This window comes from Cupressus sempervirens, chromosome 9, assembly GCF_028749045.1.
Source record: "Cupressus sempervirens isolate cs-2001-9-10 chromosome 9, ASM2874904v1, whole genome shotgun sequence".
NCBI classification, from domain to species: domain Eukaryota; kingdom Viridiplantae; phylum Streptophyta; class Pinopsida; order Cupressales; family Cupressaceae; genus Cupressus; species Cupressus sempervirens.
Genome location: NC_143126.1, coordinates 821,384,959 through 821,409,762, shown reverse-complemented (window position 1 = coordinate 821,409,762; position 24,804 = coordinate 821,384,959). Strand labels below are relative to the sequence as shown.

Sequence of the window (24,804 nt, the reverse complement as noted above, 5' to 3'; positions counted from 1 at the left end):
CTGGGATCAGATAGGGCCTTGATTCGCCCAGGACAAGAAGGCGTTGATTCACCCAGGGCCTTGCCCCGATAAAATCTAGAAGCCTAAAACAGGGGTTCAGCGCAAACCTGGGCAGAACCCACAAAACATCTTTTTAATTAGTAAAAATTTAAAAAAATGTTGATCCTAACAGCACTCTTAACCTCGATTAAGGGAACAAGGCTTTCCACATTGTGTCACTTGCATAACCCCATTGGCACTGCTTGTGATTCTATTAAAAAACAATTGATGACATTGATGCTATCCATGTAGAGCAACACAATGATTTTTATTCATTTTCATAAACCATTTCTATTTATCTTTTAATATTGAATTATAAATTAGCAGTTGTACTCTAATTTCTTTGTACATTTTATGTTAATAATGTATTCTTGAACCCAACCATGCTTGACCTGTGAAAAAATAGGTTAAAACTGCTGAACCCAATACCTGAACAACATAGGGGCGCTCAACCCAGCCCTAAAAAAATGTCACATGCCAAGCATTTCTAGTCAACAGAAAAAGGTTGAATAAAATTTGCTATTGGGAGGCTTGAATGTGAAAGAAATAATGTAAGCAGGTGGGAGTGGGAACGATAATACAGTTTATAGAATTTTCAATCATCTTTAACAAGAAAACTTTTGCAACATTCGAAACTCATGCCTATATGATTAAACTGCAGATCAGTTGCAATTGGCATCGATACAATTTGCCTTCTGCAACTAGCACCATTGCACAGAAGGCAAACAGTACAACACATGTTTCATGATCTCAAGTGAATGAATGCAAAAAATCAACGGATTAAGACTGGAAATTTCTTGCAACAAATATAGAAAATAGTACAAGCAAACAAGTTCTAGTTAGTTACATAGAGACAAATTTTCTGATGTAACATCAAGGTTCCAAAAACTAGGTGGCTGAAGGCACCTAAACAGTTAACAAAACTTTTAAATATTTAATCTGTATCTTACAAACAAAAGCAAGCAAACTTCCAGCTCACTGTGCATTGATGTTGCACTAGTCTCTATCTGACCTGAAGGGTCACATCATGCCTCAAGTTGCCCTAGAAACTAAATTTAGATTGTGTTACCACATTCCAGTGGCTGCAAACACCCTTGCACCTGACACCACAATGTTATAAGAACATTTACAAGAATCTTTAGCTCGTTCTTAAATTCTAGCTCTTTTATTACTACTACAGGATGGACATTTGTAGTGCTTAATGTGCTCAGCTCTTGCAGGAGTAATCTTCACACATTTTCCATGGAACCAATTCTCGCAAGCATCACAGGCAATCCAGAAATCAGATGATTCTGTTGTATAAACTCCACTGCAGGATCCACAAAGGGTCTCCCCATGCTCCTCATCCTCTTCTTCATCCTGAGGTTCTTCTTCATCTTTGGGTTGTAATAACTTTGACATTTTTGGTTGGGAATCAGACGGTCGCTGAGAAAACAAAAAAAAACAAGGTATGTGAGGATATCATTTCAGGAAGTCACAGATCCTAAACAAGAAGAAAAACAGCATTCAGATAATCACATAGGGTATGAGGACTCACTGACTTCCCTCCTGACTTGCTTCTGCTACTGCTGTTGTTGGTTACGGTCGACCTTTCCTTCACTGGCTTCTTTGCAGTTCCAGTAACAACCTCAAATATTGTTGGAAGTTCATTCATCAAATTGAATAGCCGCTTTCTGCCAGCACCCCAATTTCATTCAAACTCTTAAGGCTAAAACAGTGTAAAATCTCATTCAAAACTTTTGTCCTGTATAGAATGTTGCCCTTTTGTAAATTTTATAATTCTCAACTTCTGGTTTCTGTTTACATGTATTACCTTCCTTACTAACTTGTCTTCTTAATTCATCATTGCAAATCATTGCAATTTAGAGAAGTAATATGATTAGCTAATATGAAGAATAGAACTAATAATTTCATTTGCTGATATGCTTACCAATTGCATTCTAAAGAAGTAATATGATTTGCTAATGATTTGATGACTCATGCTCACTGTGTATTAATTTCAGTTTCAGAAAAGAATGGAGCTGATGAGTATATCTATTAATGAGCAGATCATTTCCAATATTTGATAGCAAACCAAACATCTACTTCCTTTGAATTATCAAGGAGTAAGGTTGTCATGGGAATTCAGAAGGAGAATAATGGTGATTGACAGTATTTTCTCTTACACACACAAATTCAATAGCCATATAATGGTTGGTCGGCATGGCTTTTATCTACAATCAAGTACTTAAGAGTCTATCCTTGCGTACTACAATCCACAAAAATGCCTATCCCAAATTATGGATCAAGATGCAGCCAAATGTACCAAGCAAAAAATATTAGAATAAAGCAAAACCAGAAACTTTAGGCAAGTTAATAGGTTGAAAGCTAGAAATATCGTATTCCAAGTCCTCAGCATCAATCATATTGCTTTGATTTCTACAACAAATCAAGTCAATCTGATCGGTCTACATGGTGGCAGTTTTGTTTACAAATGATGAGGACTTGATAATAACATCTGAAATACTGGTGATTCTTATGTAATATCTTTTGTTCCTCGAATATAATCTCATGTAATCGCATTGCCAAAGCTTTTTGCTCGGGTACAGGCATTTTGATAACTGTATGCAACATGTGATTTTTCCTCGACATCACCCTAATCTTACTAAAAGATATGTGGCATAATAATGATAATGATTGCTTTGGGTACGACATTTTTGCATAGTTCAAGCACAACATAATATACATAATAAATATAATATCATTCATTAGATACGACCATTTTAATGTTTTAAGGTAGGCGCAACCCAAAAATTGTATAAGAAATATTTTCAGTAAATAAATATGGAAATTACAATCAAACTATCACCAAAGATGCAGTTTCCCATTATTGAGGCATTCCATATATAGATTGGTAAAGGGGAAGTGACCTGCAAAGCGAGCACTATTTTAAGAAACAAGGGTTAGTATCACCATATGAAGAGCAACTATTGTCAATGCATATGGGATATTCAGTCTGGAACAATTGGCAGATAGAAATTCCTTCCCCAAAATGGCAGGCTAGAAACTCTGTCAACCCTTCCATCTGATGTGGAGTCTAGGTCTAGATTGGCCCAAAGTGAACCATTTAGAAATCAAAGCAAAGGTCCTGGGCCCCAAGTTCAAAAAAGTAATCATGAGAAATCAGAAGCAACATCATTACGTTTTAGTTGAGCAAGTGACAACAAATCAATTCAGATCAAAGGCATCTTTGATACAAGTAAAGCACACCTGTCATTCCTGTCAAAACCAAATCTTGCACCATAATAGACAGAAACAGAAGCTAGCCAAGCATCACTGTGTACAGCAACCAAAGACAGCCAATCCCTTTCCTGCATCCCGTCCCTTGCAAAGTTGATTCCTAAAGCTGGCTCAGGTATCTCAGGAGGCACCTCTTCTGCAGGTAGATTCACTTCCCATTGTTCGCTAGGAAAACCATATAGACATAGATTGTCCTTATCTGTAACCCATAATGAGAGGTACAATTAATATCACACTGAATATAGTTTCAAAAACAAATGGTTAGCACAGGTCAATAACCCCAAACAAAGTAAGAATAAAAACAAAAAGTAATGAATGATTTTCTAACAGTCATTCACAGAATTCCAATGCTAGAAACAAGGAGCTACAAAACAAATAGCTTGCTTCTCAAACATCCTAATGTCCCATGTCCAATCTGCTACTGTGAAAGCATAGACTACACATTAACTCTTTAAAAAGGAACTATGATACAAATAGCTTGCTTCTCAAACAATTTAATGTTCAATGTCCATTGTCCAATCTACTACCTTTAAAGCATAGAATACACAATAGTTCATGAGATAATGCAGGAGTACTGATATGATTATTGCTACCTTTCAACGATTAAAGTTTCCAACTAAACAGAACAAATTTGTCTAAAGCCCTGAGCACAATGAGCTAAATTCAGACAGTCTCTTTCTTAAGTACATTAAATAAAATCTGTACAGTTCTGCCCAATTTTAAAAATTGGGAAGCATATTCTATTATCATCATCTCAAATATTATGTAACACAGTGAAATACTGACCAAACTACTCCCAGCAATCAGATAAACGTACAATCTCATATTCCTTAAAAATATTATGGCTTCCGGAGCATGCAACTTTCAACATACAGACTCCATTTCATGCCAATAACTCTATGGCTTCCAGAGCAAGTAATATTCAGCATATCTACTCTAATTCATGCCAAAAATCCATTCAGTATTACCCAGCTACTTCAGTATTTGATAATTCCTATTAAAACATTTGATTTTATTGTGTGAAATCATTTAGTTGTGCAGAGTAGGGCTTCTTTACAGTCGTCTTCTACCTGATGATGAACAAATTGTCTAACCTCGAAGTTGAAACACAAAGTAAAATCAAGAAAATTCAAATGGCTCTAAATTTCTTTATATCAGCAGTCCCAAGTGCAACACGTACAGGGATTGCTTGCTCAGTTTATCTGTACACTTTCATCAAAGGCATGGCATGACTGGAGAAAATTCAAATCGGCTACAGATAAATAAGGGTGTACATAAACATAATCAACCACTCTGTTGTTCAAATTTTGGGGCATACATTGCATCTTCGAGAAATCTTCGCCAAGTTCAATCTCTCAAATTAAAGTAATGATTCAGAAGCATCTTGAATTCGATATATACTATATGAGACCATAAACAATTATCAATACAAACATTTATTAGAAGCATTTTGAACACGTCAAAAACAGGGGATAGAACCTACCTGGATCACACTGGTTGTAGAACTCCTCCACATCTGTTCAAAGCCAAACTTTAGTTAAATTAATTAGATATGATGAATATATACGTAACCAAAAATGCTTTGAACCACATAAAGAAAATTTTATACAGAGCGTCAGCGAAGAAGAAAGTAATGCAACCACAGGAATATGCTATAGTTCGGTAAAATGATCGTTATTCAAAAAACCAATTTTAAAACAAAAACATTTACAGAATGTCATATTGGTGGAAATTTTCAACAACAAATCCATGTAGATATATTGAAAAATATGAACAGTACAACCGCGTGTTTTTTTACTAAAACTGTAGAACAAAGACAACAAATGCAAAATAAAAAGCCATAGTTTTATAGATGAAAATATTTAATGAAATTTACTTAAATAACACAAACATCCAATGGTAAATCATCAGAGTAGAAACCACGATTGGAAAATTAAAAGATTTGTGTTGCAAATTATGAAACATAAAATTATTTTAAAATGCCGGGAAAGGCACGCAAGGTGATTTCACAGTCAATTTGGGGCGGGAAGAAAAAATTATACGAGTGAATTTTTATTTTAAGAAAATGGAGAAAAAATCTACCACAAGGGCTAAAAATCGGACACGGCTAGCTTTCAGCCCTAAATTTTATTGAACTAAATAAATAGATACATTCGTAATCCTAATCTATATAACAGATATCATGTAGAATTTTCACATTTAAACTCACAGAATGTGGGTGTAGTCTGTCCACAAGGACTGTAAATTCCAACAAGTTCAGTCGAAAAAATCAGTTCCGCACGGTATTAGGAATTACTTTCCTGAGATTCGGAAAGCATCTGCACCGTTAATTTTCAGCAAATTTTACCACCTAAACAGTAAAGAATTTAGAGCAAAACAGAATCGAATAACATAACAGAGGCCTAAATTTAATTTCAGGTCCTCTCTTAGTTTAAATGAAAACAATTAACCCCGAAAATACCAGACAAAAATATTAGCATAAATTAAACAAAACCAAATGGCAGTGCCTCATAACAATTTGTATTTTTTGAGCAAATTAGGCTTTAACAAATAAACTTTCGCAATTCAAAGAGAAATTAATAGGAAAAATTTGCTAGAAACATCCCCTTCCCTGTTTTTCCTCGCGCACCACACCACGGCCAAACTAATTAAAATTGTAAGGGAAAAATAAGCCGTACATTGCACCAGAATAACCAATTTGGTTAATACCTAAAAACTCTGGGATCAAACTGAAAACGAGTAAAGTTTACACGGCAAATCACATAAGCTCGACGCAAAAGAAAAATGTATAACATAAATCATTATTTAAGTTAAAAAAAACAACATATAACATTAAAAAAAGAATTACTGGAACAAAATTAGAAAGAAATATGAAATGAAAGACATAAATTATCCGTGTCGCACAGCCTGCGATTAGACTGAAAACATTAAAACCCCAAATCAGAATAAGACGGAAAAAGGCCAACACCGTAACAAAATTCAAGAATGGCAGTAAAAACGAGCCGAAAAAGAATGAAATTGGAAAATACAAAACAAACCAGTAGTGAGGGCTTTGATCAAAGCAGCTCGTCGTCCTTTAAAATCCTTGAAAACATCTTCCACACTGCGTTTAACAGAACCTCCGCCACCTTCCATTTGCGAAAAAATAAATTCAACGTTCTTTCTCGATATTGAAAGATCAATTCCCGTATTGAAAAATCTTTTACGAGAGCAGAGACGGGACTGGAAATCGCAGAAAATGCATATTCCGCAAAGCTTACTGCCGTGAGAAACCAGCCAGAAGGAACAGATCAGCTATTCCAGGCGCACAGTTGAGCAAATGATGAAAACCCTTTCTAATCCCCCCCTTTAATAGAAAAGTCTAATTCAAACAATGGCATCTTTCTAAATTTGTGTAAAGAGAGGGTTCCTTTGTTTTAAAATATTGGACAATAAAAGAGGAAGAAGGCATAGATTTTCACAATATAACACTTCAGTATAGTTAGAGAGAGCTGATACTGATAAAATTTGATAAAAAAATATATTAAAATATGGACAAAATGTTTAGTATTATAGGGGTGGACGTAGTTCAGCACTCTAATTTTGCAAGGCTTTAGCTTATGTTGTGGCTACATTACCAACATAAACATTTTTTCTTGGGCATTCTCTTGTTATTAATGTTGTTAATTGGCATCATACAATTAATTGTTTTTCCAAAAACATTACATTTTAATTATGAAAAGTCATCATTAACAAAAATAACTTTATTTGATACAATATTGTTAAAAATATTGAATATTCACAACCACTATCACAATTATTGTACTGTTCTAGACTCTCTTCCCTACATAATATTAAATTTAAATTTAAAAAATAAAACCTTGATAATAATAATTTAAAATATAGATATTAATACAAAATATTTATTTTATACTATAACCATCTTAAATTGACATAAATATTTAACTATTGCTCAAATCAAATGATAGTGGAATCACTTATAAACTTATGGGCCTAAGCTCAATTTCCATAGTCATATGACTTATAAAAAATGAAGCCATAAAAAAGATAAAGACTCCATATGATATAATATCTTTCTTTTTAAAGCTATGGAGAAAATATGATAGGACAATTATATCTATAAGTCTTGATAATCTATAACCCTTTTTTATTTAAATTGTACATGGTAATCCTCCAATACAAATAAAATTATAATTAAAAATTAGAATTTCACAATTCATAATGATCTTACTTTGTTTTTAGATTCGGTTGTGGGAAGTATGTTGAAACATTATAAAAGTTGATCAAATATAGAAATACTCATTTCAAATTGATATCAAATGTGAATTTTTTTAAAAATATTTGAAACTTTTAAAAAATAAACAAGAAATTGAAAGCACATGTGGAAATGAACAAAATAAATAAGTTTAAAATAACAAAAAATGCTCTTTTTAGTGTCAAAACTTTCTTTTATGTTTGTATTTTTTTCATCTAGTATTCCTTCTAAGAATGTTCAAATTTTATTTTATATAAGCATGTACTTATATAAAATAATAATAATATATAAGTTATCATTTTTGCAACAACATAAAATTAAAATTACTTGAACAACTTGAAATAATATTATTAAATCATTTCTCTTGAACAACTTGAAATATTATTATTAAATAATTTCTCTAACTTTATCCCTTAATGTATAAGAAATTTTAAAATGGGTTATAGATCTTTCAAATTATTTCTAAAAGGGGACATACAATCTCCTCTTCCTAGAATTGCTTGCCTTTCCATGTAGTATATTTAGTCGGGAGGTTATCTAGCATGTTAGGTGTTGGCTCTTGGTTTGTTAGGGCGTACACATGTGATATGTTACCAAGCTGATAACCTAAATGTCTAAGAAGCAACCAAATCCAATAATCAACACCCAAGTGACTTGGACCAACTAATAAAACACTCATTGTGAATCCTTACAAGTCATATATAATAGATATCCCATCAAAGCCTCCACACTAATCGAGAGATACTAGGTTAATAGCTAGCTACCAATTGAACATCGATCGGGTAGTGGAGTAAGAGAACACTTAGTCGCTTTTCACAAAAAAGAACATAAAACACTAGATATTTGCTTATTTTATTAAGATTTCATGTAAAATGTGATGGTACTAAAATGACGTATTGCAAGGTAGGAGAACCCCCAAGGGAGATGTCTTAGCCCCCAACAAACAACCACAAAACAAAATATACACAATAATATAGAGATTTAGATCCACACAATGTTAATTCTCATAATAATATTTTCAGCCAACATGCCTAGTGTTAGGGTAAAAGTTTAATTTAATTTATTAAATTATCTTTACTCCCTTCTTAAGATTTCACTTTATGTAGCTTGCATTTCCATTTAATAATTAATTAGTAATTATTAAATGTCATTTACCTTTTAGGGTTTCGCTCTCCTTCATAAGGATTGATCAATTGCAAATTCATTTATTTTGCTTTGCACAAGCAAATACAATTTTCTTGTTTGTTGAGAAAACTCATCTCTTTGTTTTTATTTCTTCCTTGTAACGGGTTATTTGCATGCAAGATATCCAGGTGTATCATCTTAAAATGGAAGCACTTATGTGTTAAGAGTGTTTAGCCCTCTGAGTAAGTGGTCTGGGGTCATGTCAAGCGCTTTGAATGGGTCTTTGCATGGATCTGTTTGTTTTCCCCCTGTTCTGCCTCTCTCTCTCTCTCTCTCTCTCTCTCTCTCTCTCTCTCTCTCTCTCTCTCTCTCTCTCTCTCTCTCTCTCTCTCTCTCTAACTTATTTCTGACAACTTGCTCTATGAAACTGAGGACTTTGACTTCTGGGTCAAGGATGACCTCAACCCTGACCTAGGTCAAGGGCGACCTTGACCCTAACCTAGGGTAGGGTCGACCTCATCCCTGAACCTAGGTTTATTTTTCAATTTCTAGAAGTTTTGGGATCGTAGGCTTTGGAAATTTTCTTTTCCTGCTTCAGGGTCAATTGTTTTGGGTTTCAAAATGGTAGACTCTTAAATTACATTTAATCTAGGTCCACTTCTAGGGGTTAGGGTGCTCCCATGTTGACCTTTTCTAGGAGTTATAGTGCCCTAGATCTTATATAAGGAAGCCTTCTTCCCTTATTTTGACATCCACTTTCTTTGAACTAGGAGCTACCATTTATGAAGTGCATTCATTATTCTATGAAGTGAAGATATACTATCTACTAGCATTCAAGCATCCAATTCATCGAGGAGATCCATTGTTAGCCATTGAAGGATTTAATCTCTATGGAACCCTCTTGTTGAAGATTTCTCCGTCCATATTCATCCAAGCTTTTTCCTATGAAAAGATACATTCAAGATTGGTGTTGAAGATCTAATGTCATTGATTTTAGACATCCTACATACATTTCTACATTCATTGGGAGCATTTGTACTTGTGGATTCAAGGATTTGAATCCTCCATAAGGATCTCAACATAAGCAAGGTGAATAGTTCCATTTACTTTGTTTATGCATATTACAATTTCAATTATATTTCAAGGTTAATTCCAAACTGGGGTTTGACTAAGGCAAACCCCCCATACAAACAAACAAGCCATTTTTCTTGTAGATACAGGTGTGGAACAATGAATTGAAGAACAAATTTGGATACCCTTTTCGTTCGACTCGTAAGATCTACGAATAGAAATTTCCTTGGAGCAGTGTAGGTCAAGGTTGACTTTTTGGGGTACAATTCTATCCTGGGGTAAGACTATTCCCCGCTATAAGGGTCAAGGTCAACCTCCCTTCAAAAAGACAAAAGATTTCTAGGTTTTCTCCATCTCAACATTTCTAGTCCATAATAGGTTGCAGAGATCTCTGAAACTATACACGCACATCAATTGATAACACTTTCAAGATTCAAGGTTAGTATTTTTCTTTTATCTATTTCAAGATTTAAGCACATAATCCTCAAAATAGAAAGATAATAGAACCTCTTTTCTCCCTATTCTCCATCACATGATCCACTTCTGCATTGATCACTTTCTTGTGCTTAATCAATTTGGATCATTCCTTTTGGAAATTAGGGTTAAGAAAGGAAAATCATATTTTCTTTCTATTCTTTTTAGTGAACCTAACATGCTTACCCTCTTTTCCTTTGTGGATTTAGATGTCATATTGTGTTTTGCGGTGTTATATTTCATTTTATATTTGTTAGGTCTTTTCTTACATTGAGATTAGATTTTGTTTATGCTCTTGCATTTCAAAATTCAAAAATACAAAAAAAAAATACAAAATTTCTTTCAAAAAATACAAAAAATATTGTTGCTTTATGTTTTCTTAGTTTAGTTCATTTGCATTGCATTGGTTTATGAGTTTTATTACTTCTAGTCCTACTTCTTATCTTAGGGTTAGATGCAGTCATAGACTTATGGGTACCTTTGAGCATGAGTCTTCTTCTCCTTTCCTTAGGATTCTAGATGAGAATTTGATTCTTCCTAATTCTAATCCTATTATGGAGCAAAACTCTTCTCACTCATCTCATGATGAGGATGATGCTTTAAAAGTTCTTCTTGAACAAGTCCACAAAATTTCAAACGAACTTGATAAACTGGGTAATTGGCTTCTTCAAGAAAACCATAATCAAGATTCTATTCAAGCTATAGAGGCTCTTAAGAAAGTTCTTTGTGATAATGATCTAGGTGTTAATCTTTTGTGTAGTATTACTCACCTTGTGCATTCCTATGTTAAACCTTTAGCTCAAGAAGCTCAAGATTTAGGGTTGTTTCCTCCTATCACTAGTGTAGAACCTTCTTTTGTTCCTCTTTCTAGTGTTCCTATTTATACTCCTTCTTTGGTGACTACAATTGTTCCCTCTATCCCTATGAGTGTTCCTCCTATGTCCCTTCCTACATCACAACCTTCTTATCATATTGTTCCTTTTACTTATTCTTCTCCTATGCCAACTATCATTCCTAGTGTTCCTCCAGTTGTGTCTACTATTTCTATAGCTTCACACACTTTTCCTAGTATTTCTAATGTTGCTAGTTCTTCTATTTCTTCTTGTGATTCTACAATTTTTAGTTTGGCTCAAGATGTGTCATCTTTACAACAACAACTTGCATCCTTGACTCAAAACAAGTTTAGTATCCCTACTTGTGACATGGGAAGTCCATTGTCTCAGAATATTATTCGTACTCTCATTCCTTAGCAAGCTAATATGCCTCATCTTGAGAATTATAATGGTAAGGGAGACCCTGTTCATCATGTTAAAACATTTCAAATCCTTTGTAGTGATTATGCTCATGATCATAGGATTTTAGCTAAGTTGTTTGCTCAAACTTTTCGTGACAAAACTTTACAATGGTTTTTCCTTGACTCGTTATTCTATGAATTCATTTCCTCAACTTGCTAATGGTTTTATTCAACAATTTCAAAACAACATTGGCCTGCAAGTGTCTTTGATTGATTTGATACATTGTAAACAAAATTCTAAGGAAAAAGTGACTGAATTTATTAGTAGATTTAAGCATTTGCATGCTTATATTTCCTATCATGTTCTTGATATTGATATTTAATGTATGTTTATTTCAAATTTGCAAAAGGATATTAGAGATAAGATTCTACTTACTAAATTTACTTCTTTTCAACAACTTTGTGCAGTGCTTCATCATTATCAATTACAAGTGAGTCAATTTGAGAGCACCACTCCAATGGCTCATGTTCTTGTTGATAAAAGTGATGTTGCTCCTAATCCAAATAATCATAGGATTTTAGCTAAGTTGTTTGCTCAAACTTTTTGTGACAAGACTTTACAATGGTTTTTCCTTGACTCCTTATTCTATCAATTCATTTCCTTAACTTGCTAGTGCTTTTATTCAACAATTTCAAAACAACATTGGCCTGCAAGTGTCTTTGACTGATTTGATACATTGTAAACAAAATTCTAAGGAAAAAGTGACCGAATTTATTGGTAGATTTAAGCATTTGCATGCTCATATTTCCTATCATGTTCCTGATATTGATATTTAATGTATGCTTATTTCAAATTTTCAAAAGGATATTAGAGATAAGATTATGCTTACTAAATTTACTTCTTTTCAAAAACTTTGTGCAGCGCTTCATCATTATCAATTACAAGTGAGTCAATTTGGGAGCACCACTCCAATGGCTCATGTTCCTGTTGATAAAAGTGATGTTGCTCCTAATCCAAATAAAGTTAAAAATTCAACAACTATGTCAAGATAAATAAACAAGCAAATGCAATTGCTAATCAAGTAGTTGTTGCATCTCACAATGTCACTTATGCATCCACTTCTTTTCGATTGAATTGTACATTTACTCCTCTCTCTGAATCTTTATATTCTATTTTGAATAGGTTGTTAACTGCTAATATGATTACTTTACCTCTTATTCAACCTATTTTACCTGCTATGCTGCTAAATCTTTTGATCTAAAAGATTTTTGTCAATATCATTGCCAGAATGGTCATGATACTGAGCAATGTTATTCTTTAAAACATAAGGTTTAGGACTTAATTGATTCTAATGCTTTATTTGTTAATAATTTTGATGGTACTGGGAATAAATATATTTATCCTCCTAATCAAAATTTGCAAATTTATATGAATCCTTTTGAAAATTAATCATAGTTTATATCATACTTCTAGGCCTAGGGATTCTACTACCATTGACTTCTTTTGGTCTTCATTACCTAATTCATGTCCTTTTCGACCTGATCATATTTTCCTCTCATATCAAGCCTATAAGCTTTGTAAGATTCTTGAGTTACGTTTACCTCCTATGGATCTTAGTCATGGTCTTTTACCTACACCTTCCATACCTCTTTATCTATGACTTCTAGATTTGTTAATCAAGTTCCTCCTATTGCTTGTCAATTTGTTGATAATCGTATTAATCCTCCTATAGAACCTATGAAGGATCCTGTAATTGTTCCTCCTAGTTCTCAACAAATTTCAAGTAAGGAAAAATGTAATCAATCTCCTAATAAACACCGTAAGAAGCGTCATGCTCAAGCTAAAGCTTGTAATGTTGTTCTTCAAAAATCTTTACATTCTTTGGATACAATTATGCATGATGTGTTAGAAGAAGTTGTTGCTAATAATGATATTAAGTTGAATGATTCTAATAATTTTATTCATATCTTAGATCCTATTTTGATCAATCTAGATGAAGATACTCTTGATGATGTTGATGATGTTAATGATGAATATGAAGCTATTGACATTGACATTGATTTACCTAATATGATTTCCTCAATATTGATACTTACACCTAGTATCGAACATTGTGATTCTCAAGAGGATCCTTGTTTGGAACTTTCTATCATTCCTACTATGTTGGATATAGTCCCTCTTATGGGTTACCCACCTTCCTTAAATGATATAAAATGAGATGGGGAGAATAGGCGACTTGCTTGATTGGCTAGTCCTTCATGGTGGCCTTTTATGTGTTGTATTGTGTTTCTTTCATGATGTGTTTTCTAAATATTTTTAGATTCTTTTATATGATCTCTGTTGCTTTTTTAGTACAAGGTGATAAAAGGATTCTTCCATATGTTGTTACATGTTATGTTGTACCTGTGCCATTATTCATACATGTTTCCTTGTGTAATCTACTTGGATCAATGGTTTGGTAGCATTGATTCTTTTTGGTCTCTAGGTCTTGGTCCAAAAAGATTCTTCTTCGTATCTCTCATTTGATATTTCCTCCTTTGTGATTGTAGTTCTACTTTCTTATGATTATATCGACCCCACAATAGGTAAATCCCTATTTTGTTTTCTATATGTTTATGTATTATTTCCCTTGAGTTGTATTTGTCTTGGGGCGTCTTATAGTGGAAACATAATCAGTGGAGTTGTTTATGTTTCTATCAAAGCCATTGCCCCTGTTAAATTGTTAGCAATGACTTTAATGTGGGGGCATATGCTCTGCTCACCTATTGCACACACACACACACTTTTCAATACATATATATTATTGTTCAAGACACGTTTTCTCCCTTTTTGGATTAGTGACTAATCCTTAAAGCATGGATTTATATTTAAGGATCTCTTGATCCCTCTAGTTTCAAATATGTTTTTGATCCCTTAAGGTTGAAGGTGTCCTTAAGATTGGATCTATTTTTCTTTTTTCTTTTACTCTTATGGAATACAACATTCTTGAGAGTAAATCCTTGATGGGTTGACTAGTGAGTAACCACATTCACTAGGCAATTCAATTCCATCTTTCCAGTTGCACAGTTTCCTTGCGTGGTTCACAATGAGACATAATTTCATTGGGTGAGATAATCACTCTTTTTCATTTTCTTTTTTTCTAGAGATGTCTCTCTTATTGTCATTTTAAAATTGATGAAGACTTGAGTCTTTGGGGGCTTAAGGATCTCTTTGTCCCTTTGATTTTAATAAGATTATTTTTTCGTTACATTCTACTTTACCAAGAGTTTGCATCGATTCCATACTCTTGCTAAAGTGGAGGCTAAATGTATCATCTTAAAATGGAAGCACTTCTATGTTAAGAGTATTTAGTCCTCTGAGTAAGTGGTATGGGGTCATTTCAAGCACCTTGAATGGGTCTTTGCATGGATCTAGTTTTTCCCCCCTTGTTTTGCTTCTCTCTCTCTCTCTCTCTCTCTCTCTCTCTCTCTCTCTCTCTCTCTCTCTCTCTCTCTCTCTCTCTCTCTCTCTCTCTCTCTATTTCCACCCTATTTATGACAACTTGCTCTATGAAATTAAGGACTTTGACTTTTGGGTCAAGGATGACCTTTTAGGTAAAGATTGATCTCGACCATGACCTAGGTCAAAGATAACCTCAACGCTAACCTAGGGTAGGGTCAATCTCATCCCTGACCCCAGGTTCATTTTTCAATTTTTGGGAAGTTTTGGGATCTTGGGCTTCGAAAAGTTTCTTTTCCTACTTCTGAGTCGGTTGTTTTGGGTTTCAAAATGGTAGACTCTTAAATTACATTTAATCTAGGTCCACTTCTTAGGGTTAAATGGAATAAAATGCTCCCATGTCGGCCTTCTCTAGGAGTTAGTGCCCTAGATCTCTATATAAGGAATCCTTCTTCCCTCATTTTGACATCTACTTTCTATGAACTAGGAGCTACCCTTTATGAAGTGCATTCATTATTCTATGAAGTGAAGATCTACTATCTACTAGCATTCAAACATCCAAGTGTTCAAGCATGCAATTAATCAAGGAGATCCATTGTTAGCCGTTGAAGGATTCAATCTCTATAGAGCCCTCTTATTGAAGATTTCTTCATCCATATTCATCCAAGCCTTTTCCTATGCAAAGATACATTCAAGATTGGTATTGAAGATCTAATGCCATTCATTTGAGACATCCTACATACATTTGTAACTTTATTGGGAGCATTTGTACTTGTGGATTCAAGGATTCAGATCCTCCACAATGATCTCAACATTAGTAAGGTGAATAGCTCCATTTACTTTGTTTGTGCATATTACAATTTCAATTATATCTCAAGGTTAATTCCAAACAAGGGTTTGACTAAGGCAAACTCCCCACATAAACAAACAAGCCATTTTTCTTGTAGATATAAGTGTGGAATAGCATATTTGGATACCCTTTTTGTTGAACTTGTGAGATCCATAAACAGAAATTTTGTCGAGGCAATGCAGGCTAAGGTTGACTTTTCGGGGTATAATTGTGCCCCGGGGTAAGATTGTGCCTCACTATCAAGTCAAGGTCAACCTCCCTTTGAAAGGACAAAATATTTTTGGGTTTTCTTTGTCTCAACATTTCCAATCTAGAACAGGTTGCAGAGATCCCCGAAATTGTACACATACATAAGAAAATAACACTTTCCAGATTCAAGGTTAGTATTTGTCTTTTATCTATTTCAGGATTTAAGCACATACTCCTCAAAATAGAAAGACCATATAAACTTTTTTCTCCCTATTCTCCATCACATGATCCATTTATGCATTAATCACTTTCTTGTGCTTAATCAATTTGGATCATTCCTTTTGAAAATTAGGGTTAAGAAAGGAAAAACTTATTTTCTTTATATTCACCAGGATCTGTGGATTTGTTCATCATCAAATCCTACATGGTATCAGAGCCTTGCTTGTGGTTGCCTATTATTGTTTGGAGAAAAAGAAGAACAAGGATTTGATAGAATAGATCTAGCATTTTTTAGGCAGATTCTATGAAAATAGGGGGGTCTTTGACTTTTGGAGGTGTGACAACAACGATTCAGAAAAAATAATTATAGAGGTAATTTTCAAATAGTGATATCTTAGTCATACAGACTCCTTTTTCCAAGTAATTATTTTTTGTTTTGGGGTAGAATTCTGTGATCTACACATTGCTATAGCTTTTTCATAATCTATGTTCTTGAATTTTCTTAAAATTGCAAATCCTGATTTTTGCAACTTCAAAGGCTTTATTCAGGTTCATATGGACACATATTCAGGTGTTATTTTTTTTTCAAAGTGCATAATTTTTTGTCTACTTTCTAGATCTGGTATCAGTTTGTAGTAATATTGAGTGGACATAGTACTTTTAGCATTTGGTCATTTTTTGGCCTATAAAAAACAATCCAACACCTTCTAAAAGGGTTGTGGTCTTATTTAGATGTCATGCAACTAGTTTTACAGAGGCTTTTTGAGGTCATGCAACACATGAACAAGATGCATGAGGCAATGGGGTTGATTTCTTTACATTTATCTGATAGTCTATAGTTTCATCTTGATTGGTGCAATACCCCTATAGATATGTGGACCAAGCTTGATGGTTTGTTTGGTACAATGAATGAGTTTAGGGCACTTCAAATCAAGGCAAGGCTTACCTCTCTTGTACCAGATTCTTTTCCTTTCATTAAGAACTTTTTTGATGAAGTTTAAACAACAAAGATCTTTATTGCAGGGTTGTGGGAAAACCAAGACTGATACTGAGTGCATCTACCTAATTCTTTCTAAACTTCGTGGAAACTTTCAGATTTTTGCTTCTACCTTCTATTCCACCAAAGATGCTTTGGCTAATAGATTTACCATACCATCCTTTGAGGTTTTTTGTGATTGTTTGACTCTAGAGCAATCTAAGCTCTCTTTGTTGGATTCTGTCATAGGCTCACAAACTTATGCATTGGTAGCTTAGTCATCTTTTGGGATGAAGGAGAAAACACATAAATCTCATTCTATAGAGTTTTAGATTGATTCTAGCCCTCACTGTTCATCAAGGCCACCTCCTCCTAAGGGGGGTAAACCAAAACTAGAAAAACCAAAGTATACTTATTGTAATAAGCCTAATCATGATGAGTCATATTGCTATGACAAGAAGTTAGATGGCTATGCCAAACATGTTTTAGATTTGGCAGCTCTCCTTCAAAAGAGCAACATTGATATTCCCTCTACTTCTCACAGATCTTCATCATCATCATCATTTTGGTCAGATGGTAAAGATATAGGAAAGGGTCATGTACTATGTGCAACTACTACTCCACCCTCTTCTAGATGGTTACTAGACTTGGGTGCTTCACACCATATCACATCTTCTCAGGATTTGATCTCTTCTTTTGAGGTTTTTCCTAGTCCACACATTTTGATAGGGAACAACACTGCTATGACTATATGTGGGAAAGGTTCTATCAACATTTATGATGGTACATTTAATGATGTACTTTATGTTCCATCTTTTTCCTCTAACCTTCTCTCCATTTATTAGATTATAGATGGTGGAATAGGGAAGACAATTGAGTTTACACAAGATTCAGTGCACATCAGAGATAGTGAGATAGACAATATTGTTGCTACAAGGATTGTTGATCATTCCTCCCACCTATACTCTCTCTCATTTTGGTTCACCATCTCCACCATCAGAGACTTTCTTTTTTCACGAGAGTCTATTGAGGTGAAGTCAGGTCCCTTGAATTTATATGTTGTTCCAAAGACTAGTATTATGACTTCTACACCTCCACCTCCTATTAAGATTCCATCTCTTACACAAAATTACTCTTCAACATTGCCTACTATTGCAACTCTAGTCATCGAGCCACCTACTAAAGTTGTTAAGGATATATTAAAGGATGCACATCTCCTCTTAGATGATAGATTCAACACACCTGTTATCCCACCCGCATTGGAGATTCCATTTTAGGATTCTCATTCTTTCTGCTTTGAGCATCAGTTAGGAATTCTAGCTGCAACTTACATACATGGGTTTTATCATCCTTGTCCACTACCTTTGTTTCCTTTAGATTGGAGCCACATTAGTATGTTCATCAACATGGGAGTTTTCCTATTCTAGGGGGGCTATGGAGTCTCAAGCTTCTATCATGGGGGGTTTCATTGTACTTATGGTCTTGAGAGAGTCTCTTGAAATGTTTCATTTGTGCATCCTTTTCTATCTCTTTTTGGAGTAGGGCTTTCCCATTGGGTTTTATCTATTTCTCTGTTTCATAGAGATTTGATTGTGATTGGGTACCTCATCAAGCCTTATTGTCCGGACCCAAGATTGCTTTCAACATTGTAGTTTCTTTGTATTGTTTGTAGTTGCATTGTTGCTCATCTTGGGGGGGGCGGGGGGGGGGGGGGGGGGGGGGTGGTTTGTTAGAGTAAAAGGTTTATTTTATTTTATTTACTAACATTTACTCCCTTCTTAAGATTTCACTTTATCCACCTTGCATTTCTATTTAATAATTAATTAGTAATTATTAAATGTCATTTACCTTTTAGGGTTTTGATCTCCTTCATAAGGATTGATAGGTTGTAAATTTATTCATTATATTTTGCACAAGCAAATACAATTTTCTTGTTTGTTGAGAAAAATCATCTCTCTCTCTCTCTCTCTCTCTCTCTTTATTTTTCTTTCTTCCTCATAACAAGTTATTTGCATGCAGGATATCCAGGGTTTGTGGGTTTGTTCATCATCAAATCCTACACCTGGCTATAAGGCCTTCCATGTTGCAACAAAATACATCAAAAATTAAATAAAATTCCAACAAGACGTCACAAGATCCAACTCCTAACTAGTCCAGAACCACACTCTAGTAGAGAACTCCAAGAAGAATCTAAACTTGTGCTTGCAAGTCACCAAGTAACCTCCTTGTTTTCCAAACCCCAACTACTAGCTCTTCTCAAACTTTGTTCCTCAACTACTCCATGCTGAACTAAATTATGACTCTAGACTCCACAAGACCCTCTACTTTAACTAAACCAAGCCACAAGTCGGCCTAGTCATATTACATTAATTAAATGTACCCACATTGAGTACACCCTCAAGCCACAAGTTAGCTTGGCTACGAACATTAAATACATAACATGAAATTAAATACTTAGGACATGCCCCAAGTTTACAATGCATAATGAACTCATACGACTGCATAAGAATTCATGTACTTAGACATAGGTCCATGTGCCAACCAACTATCCAAATCCAAGAGTGTACACTCTAACTCTTGCTAATTGAAGCTCACAAATACAATCTCTAAATCTATGCTAGTAAATAGGAACACATTACCAACAACCACTAAAATGGATCTAACTCCAAGATGATAACTCCAAACTCTATGTGCACTTAAGGAAAAGTTCCCTAATATGCCTCAAACAGATCCCCAACTGCACAAATCATAACTTCACAAACTTGAGCATAAAGCCCCTACATACAGGATTGTTGACTTCCCTAGCCTACTCCTGCATCAAACACCCCAGGTGAGAAGAAAAGATGCTCTTAAGAGTTGGAAGAACATCTTTTAGGGTTCAACACATAAACCCCAAACTAGTTCTTCACATGCATGTCCTCTTTCATACCAACTTGTACACTCTTGCCTTTGTTCTTCCTCTACAACTTTTTCTACAACTATCATCTCCACATATGTCTTCTGTGCATACTAGGTTTTCTCTCTACACTGATCTCTAATCATTTCAAAATATCCCAACTCAACTTGGCTAAAAAAACTCAAGTTCCTATTAAGCTCTCCATTTTGCAAAGGAATCAAGGAATGCTTCCTGCTGCCCTTCTCAACAATAAAACATTCTTGACACAATCATATATAGCTCTACAATCATACTGCTAAGGTCTACCAAGTAATATGTGACAACTACTCATGTCCACAACATCACACAACACTTGATCCTTATATTGCCCAATCTGAAAATCAACAAGATATTGCTCCCTCACTTCCAAAGCATGTCCATCTTGTAACCAACCAATCCTATAAGGACAAGGATATCTTACCCTCTTCAAATTAAGTTTATGAACCATCTCTTCATTAACTAGGTTATCAATACTACCACCATCCATAATCACATTACAAATCTTACCACCAAACTTACAATGAGTCCTAAATCAATTCCTTCTCTGGCAGGGTTCTAGTGTCCTCTTACTAAGAAACACTCTAGAAACAAGCTATTCCCATCCTGCTCAAGTTCATTCACCAAGTCTTCAACCTCTTTCACCACATTGTTTCTTCTATCACCAACCTTAGGGCATTCATAAGCTCTATATCCTTATTCATGACATCTATAACAAGTACCCTTAAATGCACCTTTATCAATCCCCTTCCTCTGTTTAACAGGTTTTGGTTCATCTTCAACAATTTTTTTGTTCTTCACCAAGTGATCCTGTTTCTCCTTCCCTCAAGGATTACCTTGATGTCTCCTCTTCAACTTCTCTTCTACTCTCAAAGCATACTAATAAGCATCCTCAATCGAAGCAATATTCAACATACCAACCTCATCCTGAATATTAAATCTCAAACCATTAATATACCAAGCTACCTTTTCCTTCAATAGTTCTCTTGTCCAAACTAAATAGTCAACTTGTAAAACCCCCCTGTATAATCTTTCATAGTCATATCTTTTTACTTTAGATTCTGCAATCTCTTAAACAACTCAAGTTCATAATCAATAGGAATGAACTTAGCCTTCAATTTAGTCACCATCAATCTCCACCAAATGATCTTCATTTCACCTTCCTCTTCTCTATCTTGCTGCAATTCCTTCCACCATAAAGCAACATGTCCTTTCAACTTACTCTATGCCAACCTCACTCTAATTGGATCTCCAATATCCTCAAGCTCAAAGTAGTCTTCCAATTTTCCAATCCAATCAATTAGGTCTTCAAGATTCAAAGTACTTGAGAAATTAGAAACCTCCATCTTATGCTTTAGCTTCAACTGAGATCCAGATTTATCAAACTAACCAACCCTATTTTTGATATGTCTCTCAACTCGATCATATCTACCTTCACCACTCAATATAGAAATCTCAAAGTCTTTAGCAGTTTCCTCATAATTAATCATCTTGAATACCCATATGTTGAGGTACACCACCTATAACACTTATAATCTTAGCAATCATATCAATCTTCATTAGTGCCATCTCAGATCTAAATTCTACTTTAATCTTCTATAGATCCTTGCTTCTACAACATCACAGAGATCTTTAATCACCCTAGGATCCAATTTCCTTGGAGGCATCTTCCAAGATCTTCACAAACCCTCTGCAACAAATCAACGAGATCCAACCTTCACTTTGATACCACCTAACGTAGTGCAAGGTAGGAGAATCCCTAAAGGAGATGTCCTGGCCCCCAGAAAACAACCACACAATGGAATATACATAATAACACAGAGATTTAGATCCACACAATATTAATTATTATGCTATAAGGCCTTCTGTATTACAAACAACTACATCAACAATTACAATATAAGTTCAACAAGACCTTGCAAGATCCAACTCCTAGCTAGTCCAGAACCACACTCTTGTAGAGAACTCCACAAAGAATCTAAAATTGTGCTTGCAAGCCACTAAGCAACCTCCTTGTTTTCCAAGCCACAACTACTAGCTCTACTCAAACTTTGCTCCTTAGCTACTCCATGTTGAACTGAATAATGACTCTAGACTCCACAAGACCCTCTACTTATACTTAACCAAGCCACAAGTTGGCCTAGTTAAATTACATTAATTAAATGCACCCTCAAGCCACAATTTAGCTTGGCTACAAACATTAAATACATAACATAGAGTTAAATACTTAGGACATGCCCCAAGTTTACAATGCATAACTAAAAGACAACATAAGAATTCACACACTTAGAAATAGGTCCACATGCTAACCAACTATCCAAATCCAAGACCACACACTCCAACTCCCATAGATCGAAGCTCATGAATACAATATCCAAAGCTCAGCCAGTAAATAGGAGCACATTACCAACAACCACTAAAATGGCTCTAACTATTAGTCTTAATTACCTTTCTATAGCAACAAGGGTAGCACCAAGCTATAGACTAGAAGTTGAGACTTGCCAAAATTTTATAAGTCCACTCAAAATGGGAAAACAACATATAGTAGACTACAACTACTTGGTTGAAAATGCCTTGCACTTCTTCCATCACATTTTTTTTGATGTAGACCTTAGTCATTGATGTTGGAAATAAAGAGAGTAACTGAGAAGGGAGGGGTGAATTAGTTACCACAAAAATAATTCCCTGTCCCTAGATGTCAAATTGAACTTATCACTAATAATGCAATTCTTTATCCAACTTGGTTTAAACTAAGTTCTTCTTGTAGCTCAGTTAACAAAGAAGTCATATGAATATTAATCTATTTAAACCTTTAGTAACCTAGTTGTAGAAACATAAAGCACAATGCAAATAACATGAACATAGATGACACAAAGATTTCACATGGAAACCCAATTTGGGAAAACTACCATGCAACTAGTTACAATATTTTTACTCTTCTAAAGTGAGCCCTATTAGGAGCCAACCTTGTTAAAGGTTACAATACATACTATTAAGTGTGACCTTGTTCAAGGGTTTAGATCACCCTATTAGGAGTGCCCTAGTTAGAGGTCTTCAATCTTGAAATGTCACCTTGTTTAAGGATTTACAATATGATTTTTATGTCAACTTTGTTAAGATATTTCTTCACTGCTAAAATGGTTAGAAGGTGCCAATAATTTGATCTAATTGATGAAGCAACTTCTTTGCAGATTTAGGTCTCTATTTTGGCTTGACCTTTGGATCCTTAATGATTAGAATATTCTTTGCAACTTATCTTTCACATTTGTCTCCTCTTCGATCACATATCCATCTTATTCCACATATCACACTTTTCATTACACTTCTTGATCTCTCTTAGATATATAAGCTTTGTCAAGTTAGCTTGAATACCTGTTCAAATAATCATTAAACATCCAACTAGTCAGCTTCAATTAGTTAAACTATTTGGTGGACCTAGCCCAGGGTTTTGGTGAACCATGTTAAATGTTTTTGTCTGGTGTTATCTTCTGTGTGATTTATTATTTTCTAATATTGATTATATTTGCATGTAATTTTTATTTTTGTCTCATTAATCCTAACAAGTTTTATCAAAGCCTAGTTATTTTAGTTATCCTTTGTAGGAAGGTCTCACAGTCGAGTGGAAGTCTCATGGTTAAGTGGGAGTGATGGAAGATGAGAGTAAGTTGAAAGTTGAGAAGTTTAATGGGCAAAACTTTCAGTTATGGAAAATGAAAATGGAGGACTATCTTTATTAGAAAAATTTATGTCGGCTATTGGAAGGAAAATCTAAGAAACTGATAAGTATGATAGATGAGAATTGACATGTTTTGGATAGAAAGACACTTGGAAGTATTTGTTTATGTCTTGCGCAATTGGAGGCATTTAATATTACAAAAGTGAAGATGAATGAAGAGTTGATACAAACCCTAACAAGGATGTATGAAAAGCCATAAAATGCCTACCCCTAGTTTACTTTTCATGTTTTATTGCCAAATTCTTTTAGGCAATTTTTATAGTTATGTTTTATAATTAGTGATACTTGATTACCGGATTTGATTGGATGATGTTTCATACTCAGTTGATTTATTAGATGAGCTACTTGATACTTAGTTATTTCATGTGTTCATGATTACTCTTTCGATGATGATACATGTATGCTCATATAGTGATTTTCAATTATCTCATGATGATAGATAGATGGACGATTTATATGTAGTTTCTATGGTTACTTACACCATACTTGCATGTGTATGGTGTAATTGTATGTATTATTTTATGTTTAACATATCTAATGTGGTTGAGGAAGGGAGTTGTAGTCACATGCTAGTCGGGATCTACACAATGCACCACTCCTTATCATTACCTATTTAGATTATATACATATGTATGTATGTATGTGTGTGTGTATGTGTGTATGTATGTATGTATGTATGTATATGTACATTTTTGAATTTTATTGAGATTGTAGGTATCTGGCATCAACTTCCCTAAATTTCTAGGATAAGCATGTCCTATCATAGTATCTCAATGATAAAGAGGGGAGATAGTTCTTGAGTCTGAATCCTAAACCTAAGCCACTTTTCTTAGAAAGTAGGACAAGTGTCTGAGTCATTTAACCTTTCGAATTCATTAAGTGACGTGAATTCAAGATTTTGACCCTTGAGTTTGATTTAGTACTTTGTCTTTCTGATGGGTTTTCTTGTTCAATTTTATGGATCTATTGTGATTTTTAGTTATAAT

General features: G+C 34.5%; 1 protein-coding gene across 1 annotated transcript; it reads right to left on the bottom strand.

Moving 5' to 3' along the window:
- Positions 1-918: 918 nt before the first annotated feature.
- On the bottom strand, positions 919-6,751 carry LOC149541215 (PHD finger protein ALFIN-LIKE 3-like). Its single transcript, XM_089802222.1, has 5 exons — positions 6,357-6,751; positions 4,802-4,834; positions 3,289-3,517; positions 1,577-1,712; positions 919-1,464 (listed from the first exon to the last, which is right to left on the bottom strand). Exons 1-5 carry the CDS (start codon positions 6,451-6,453, stop codon positions 1,189-1,191), a joined length of 771 nt encoding a protein of 256 aa, XP_089658348.1. The 5' UTR covers positions 6,454-6,751; the 3' UTR covers positions 919-1,188.
- Between the last annotated feature and the right edge of the window lie 18,053 nt (positions 6,752-24,804).

Coding starts and splice junctions, on each gene's coding strand:
- LOC149541215 (XM_089802222.1), bottom strand. CDS start 6,453: ATGGAAGGTGGCGGAGGTTCTGTTAAACGCAGTGTGGAAGATGTTTTC. Junction 3,518..4,801: donor CTACAACCAGTGTGATCCAG/GTAGGTTCTATC, acceptor TATGGGTTACAG/ATAAGGACAATCTATGTCTA. Junction 1,713..3,288: donor GGTTTTGACAGGAATGACAG/GTGTGCTTTACT, acceptor GGGTGCTGGCAG/AAAGCGGCTATTCAATTTGA.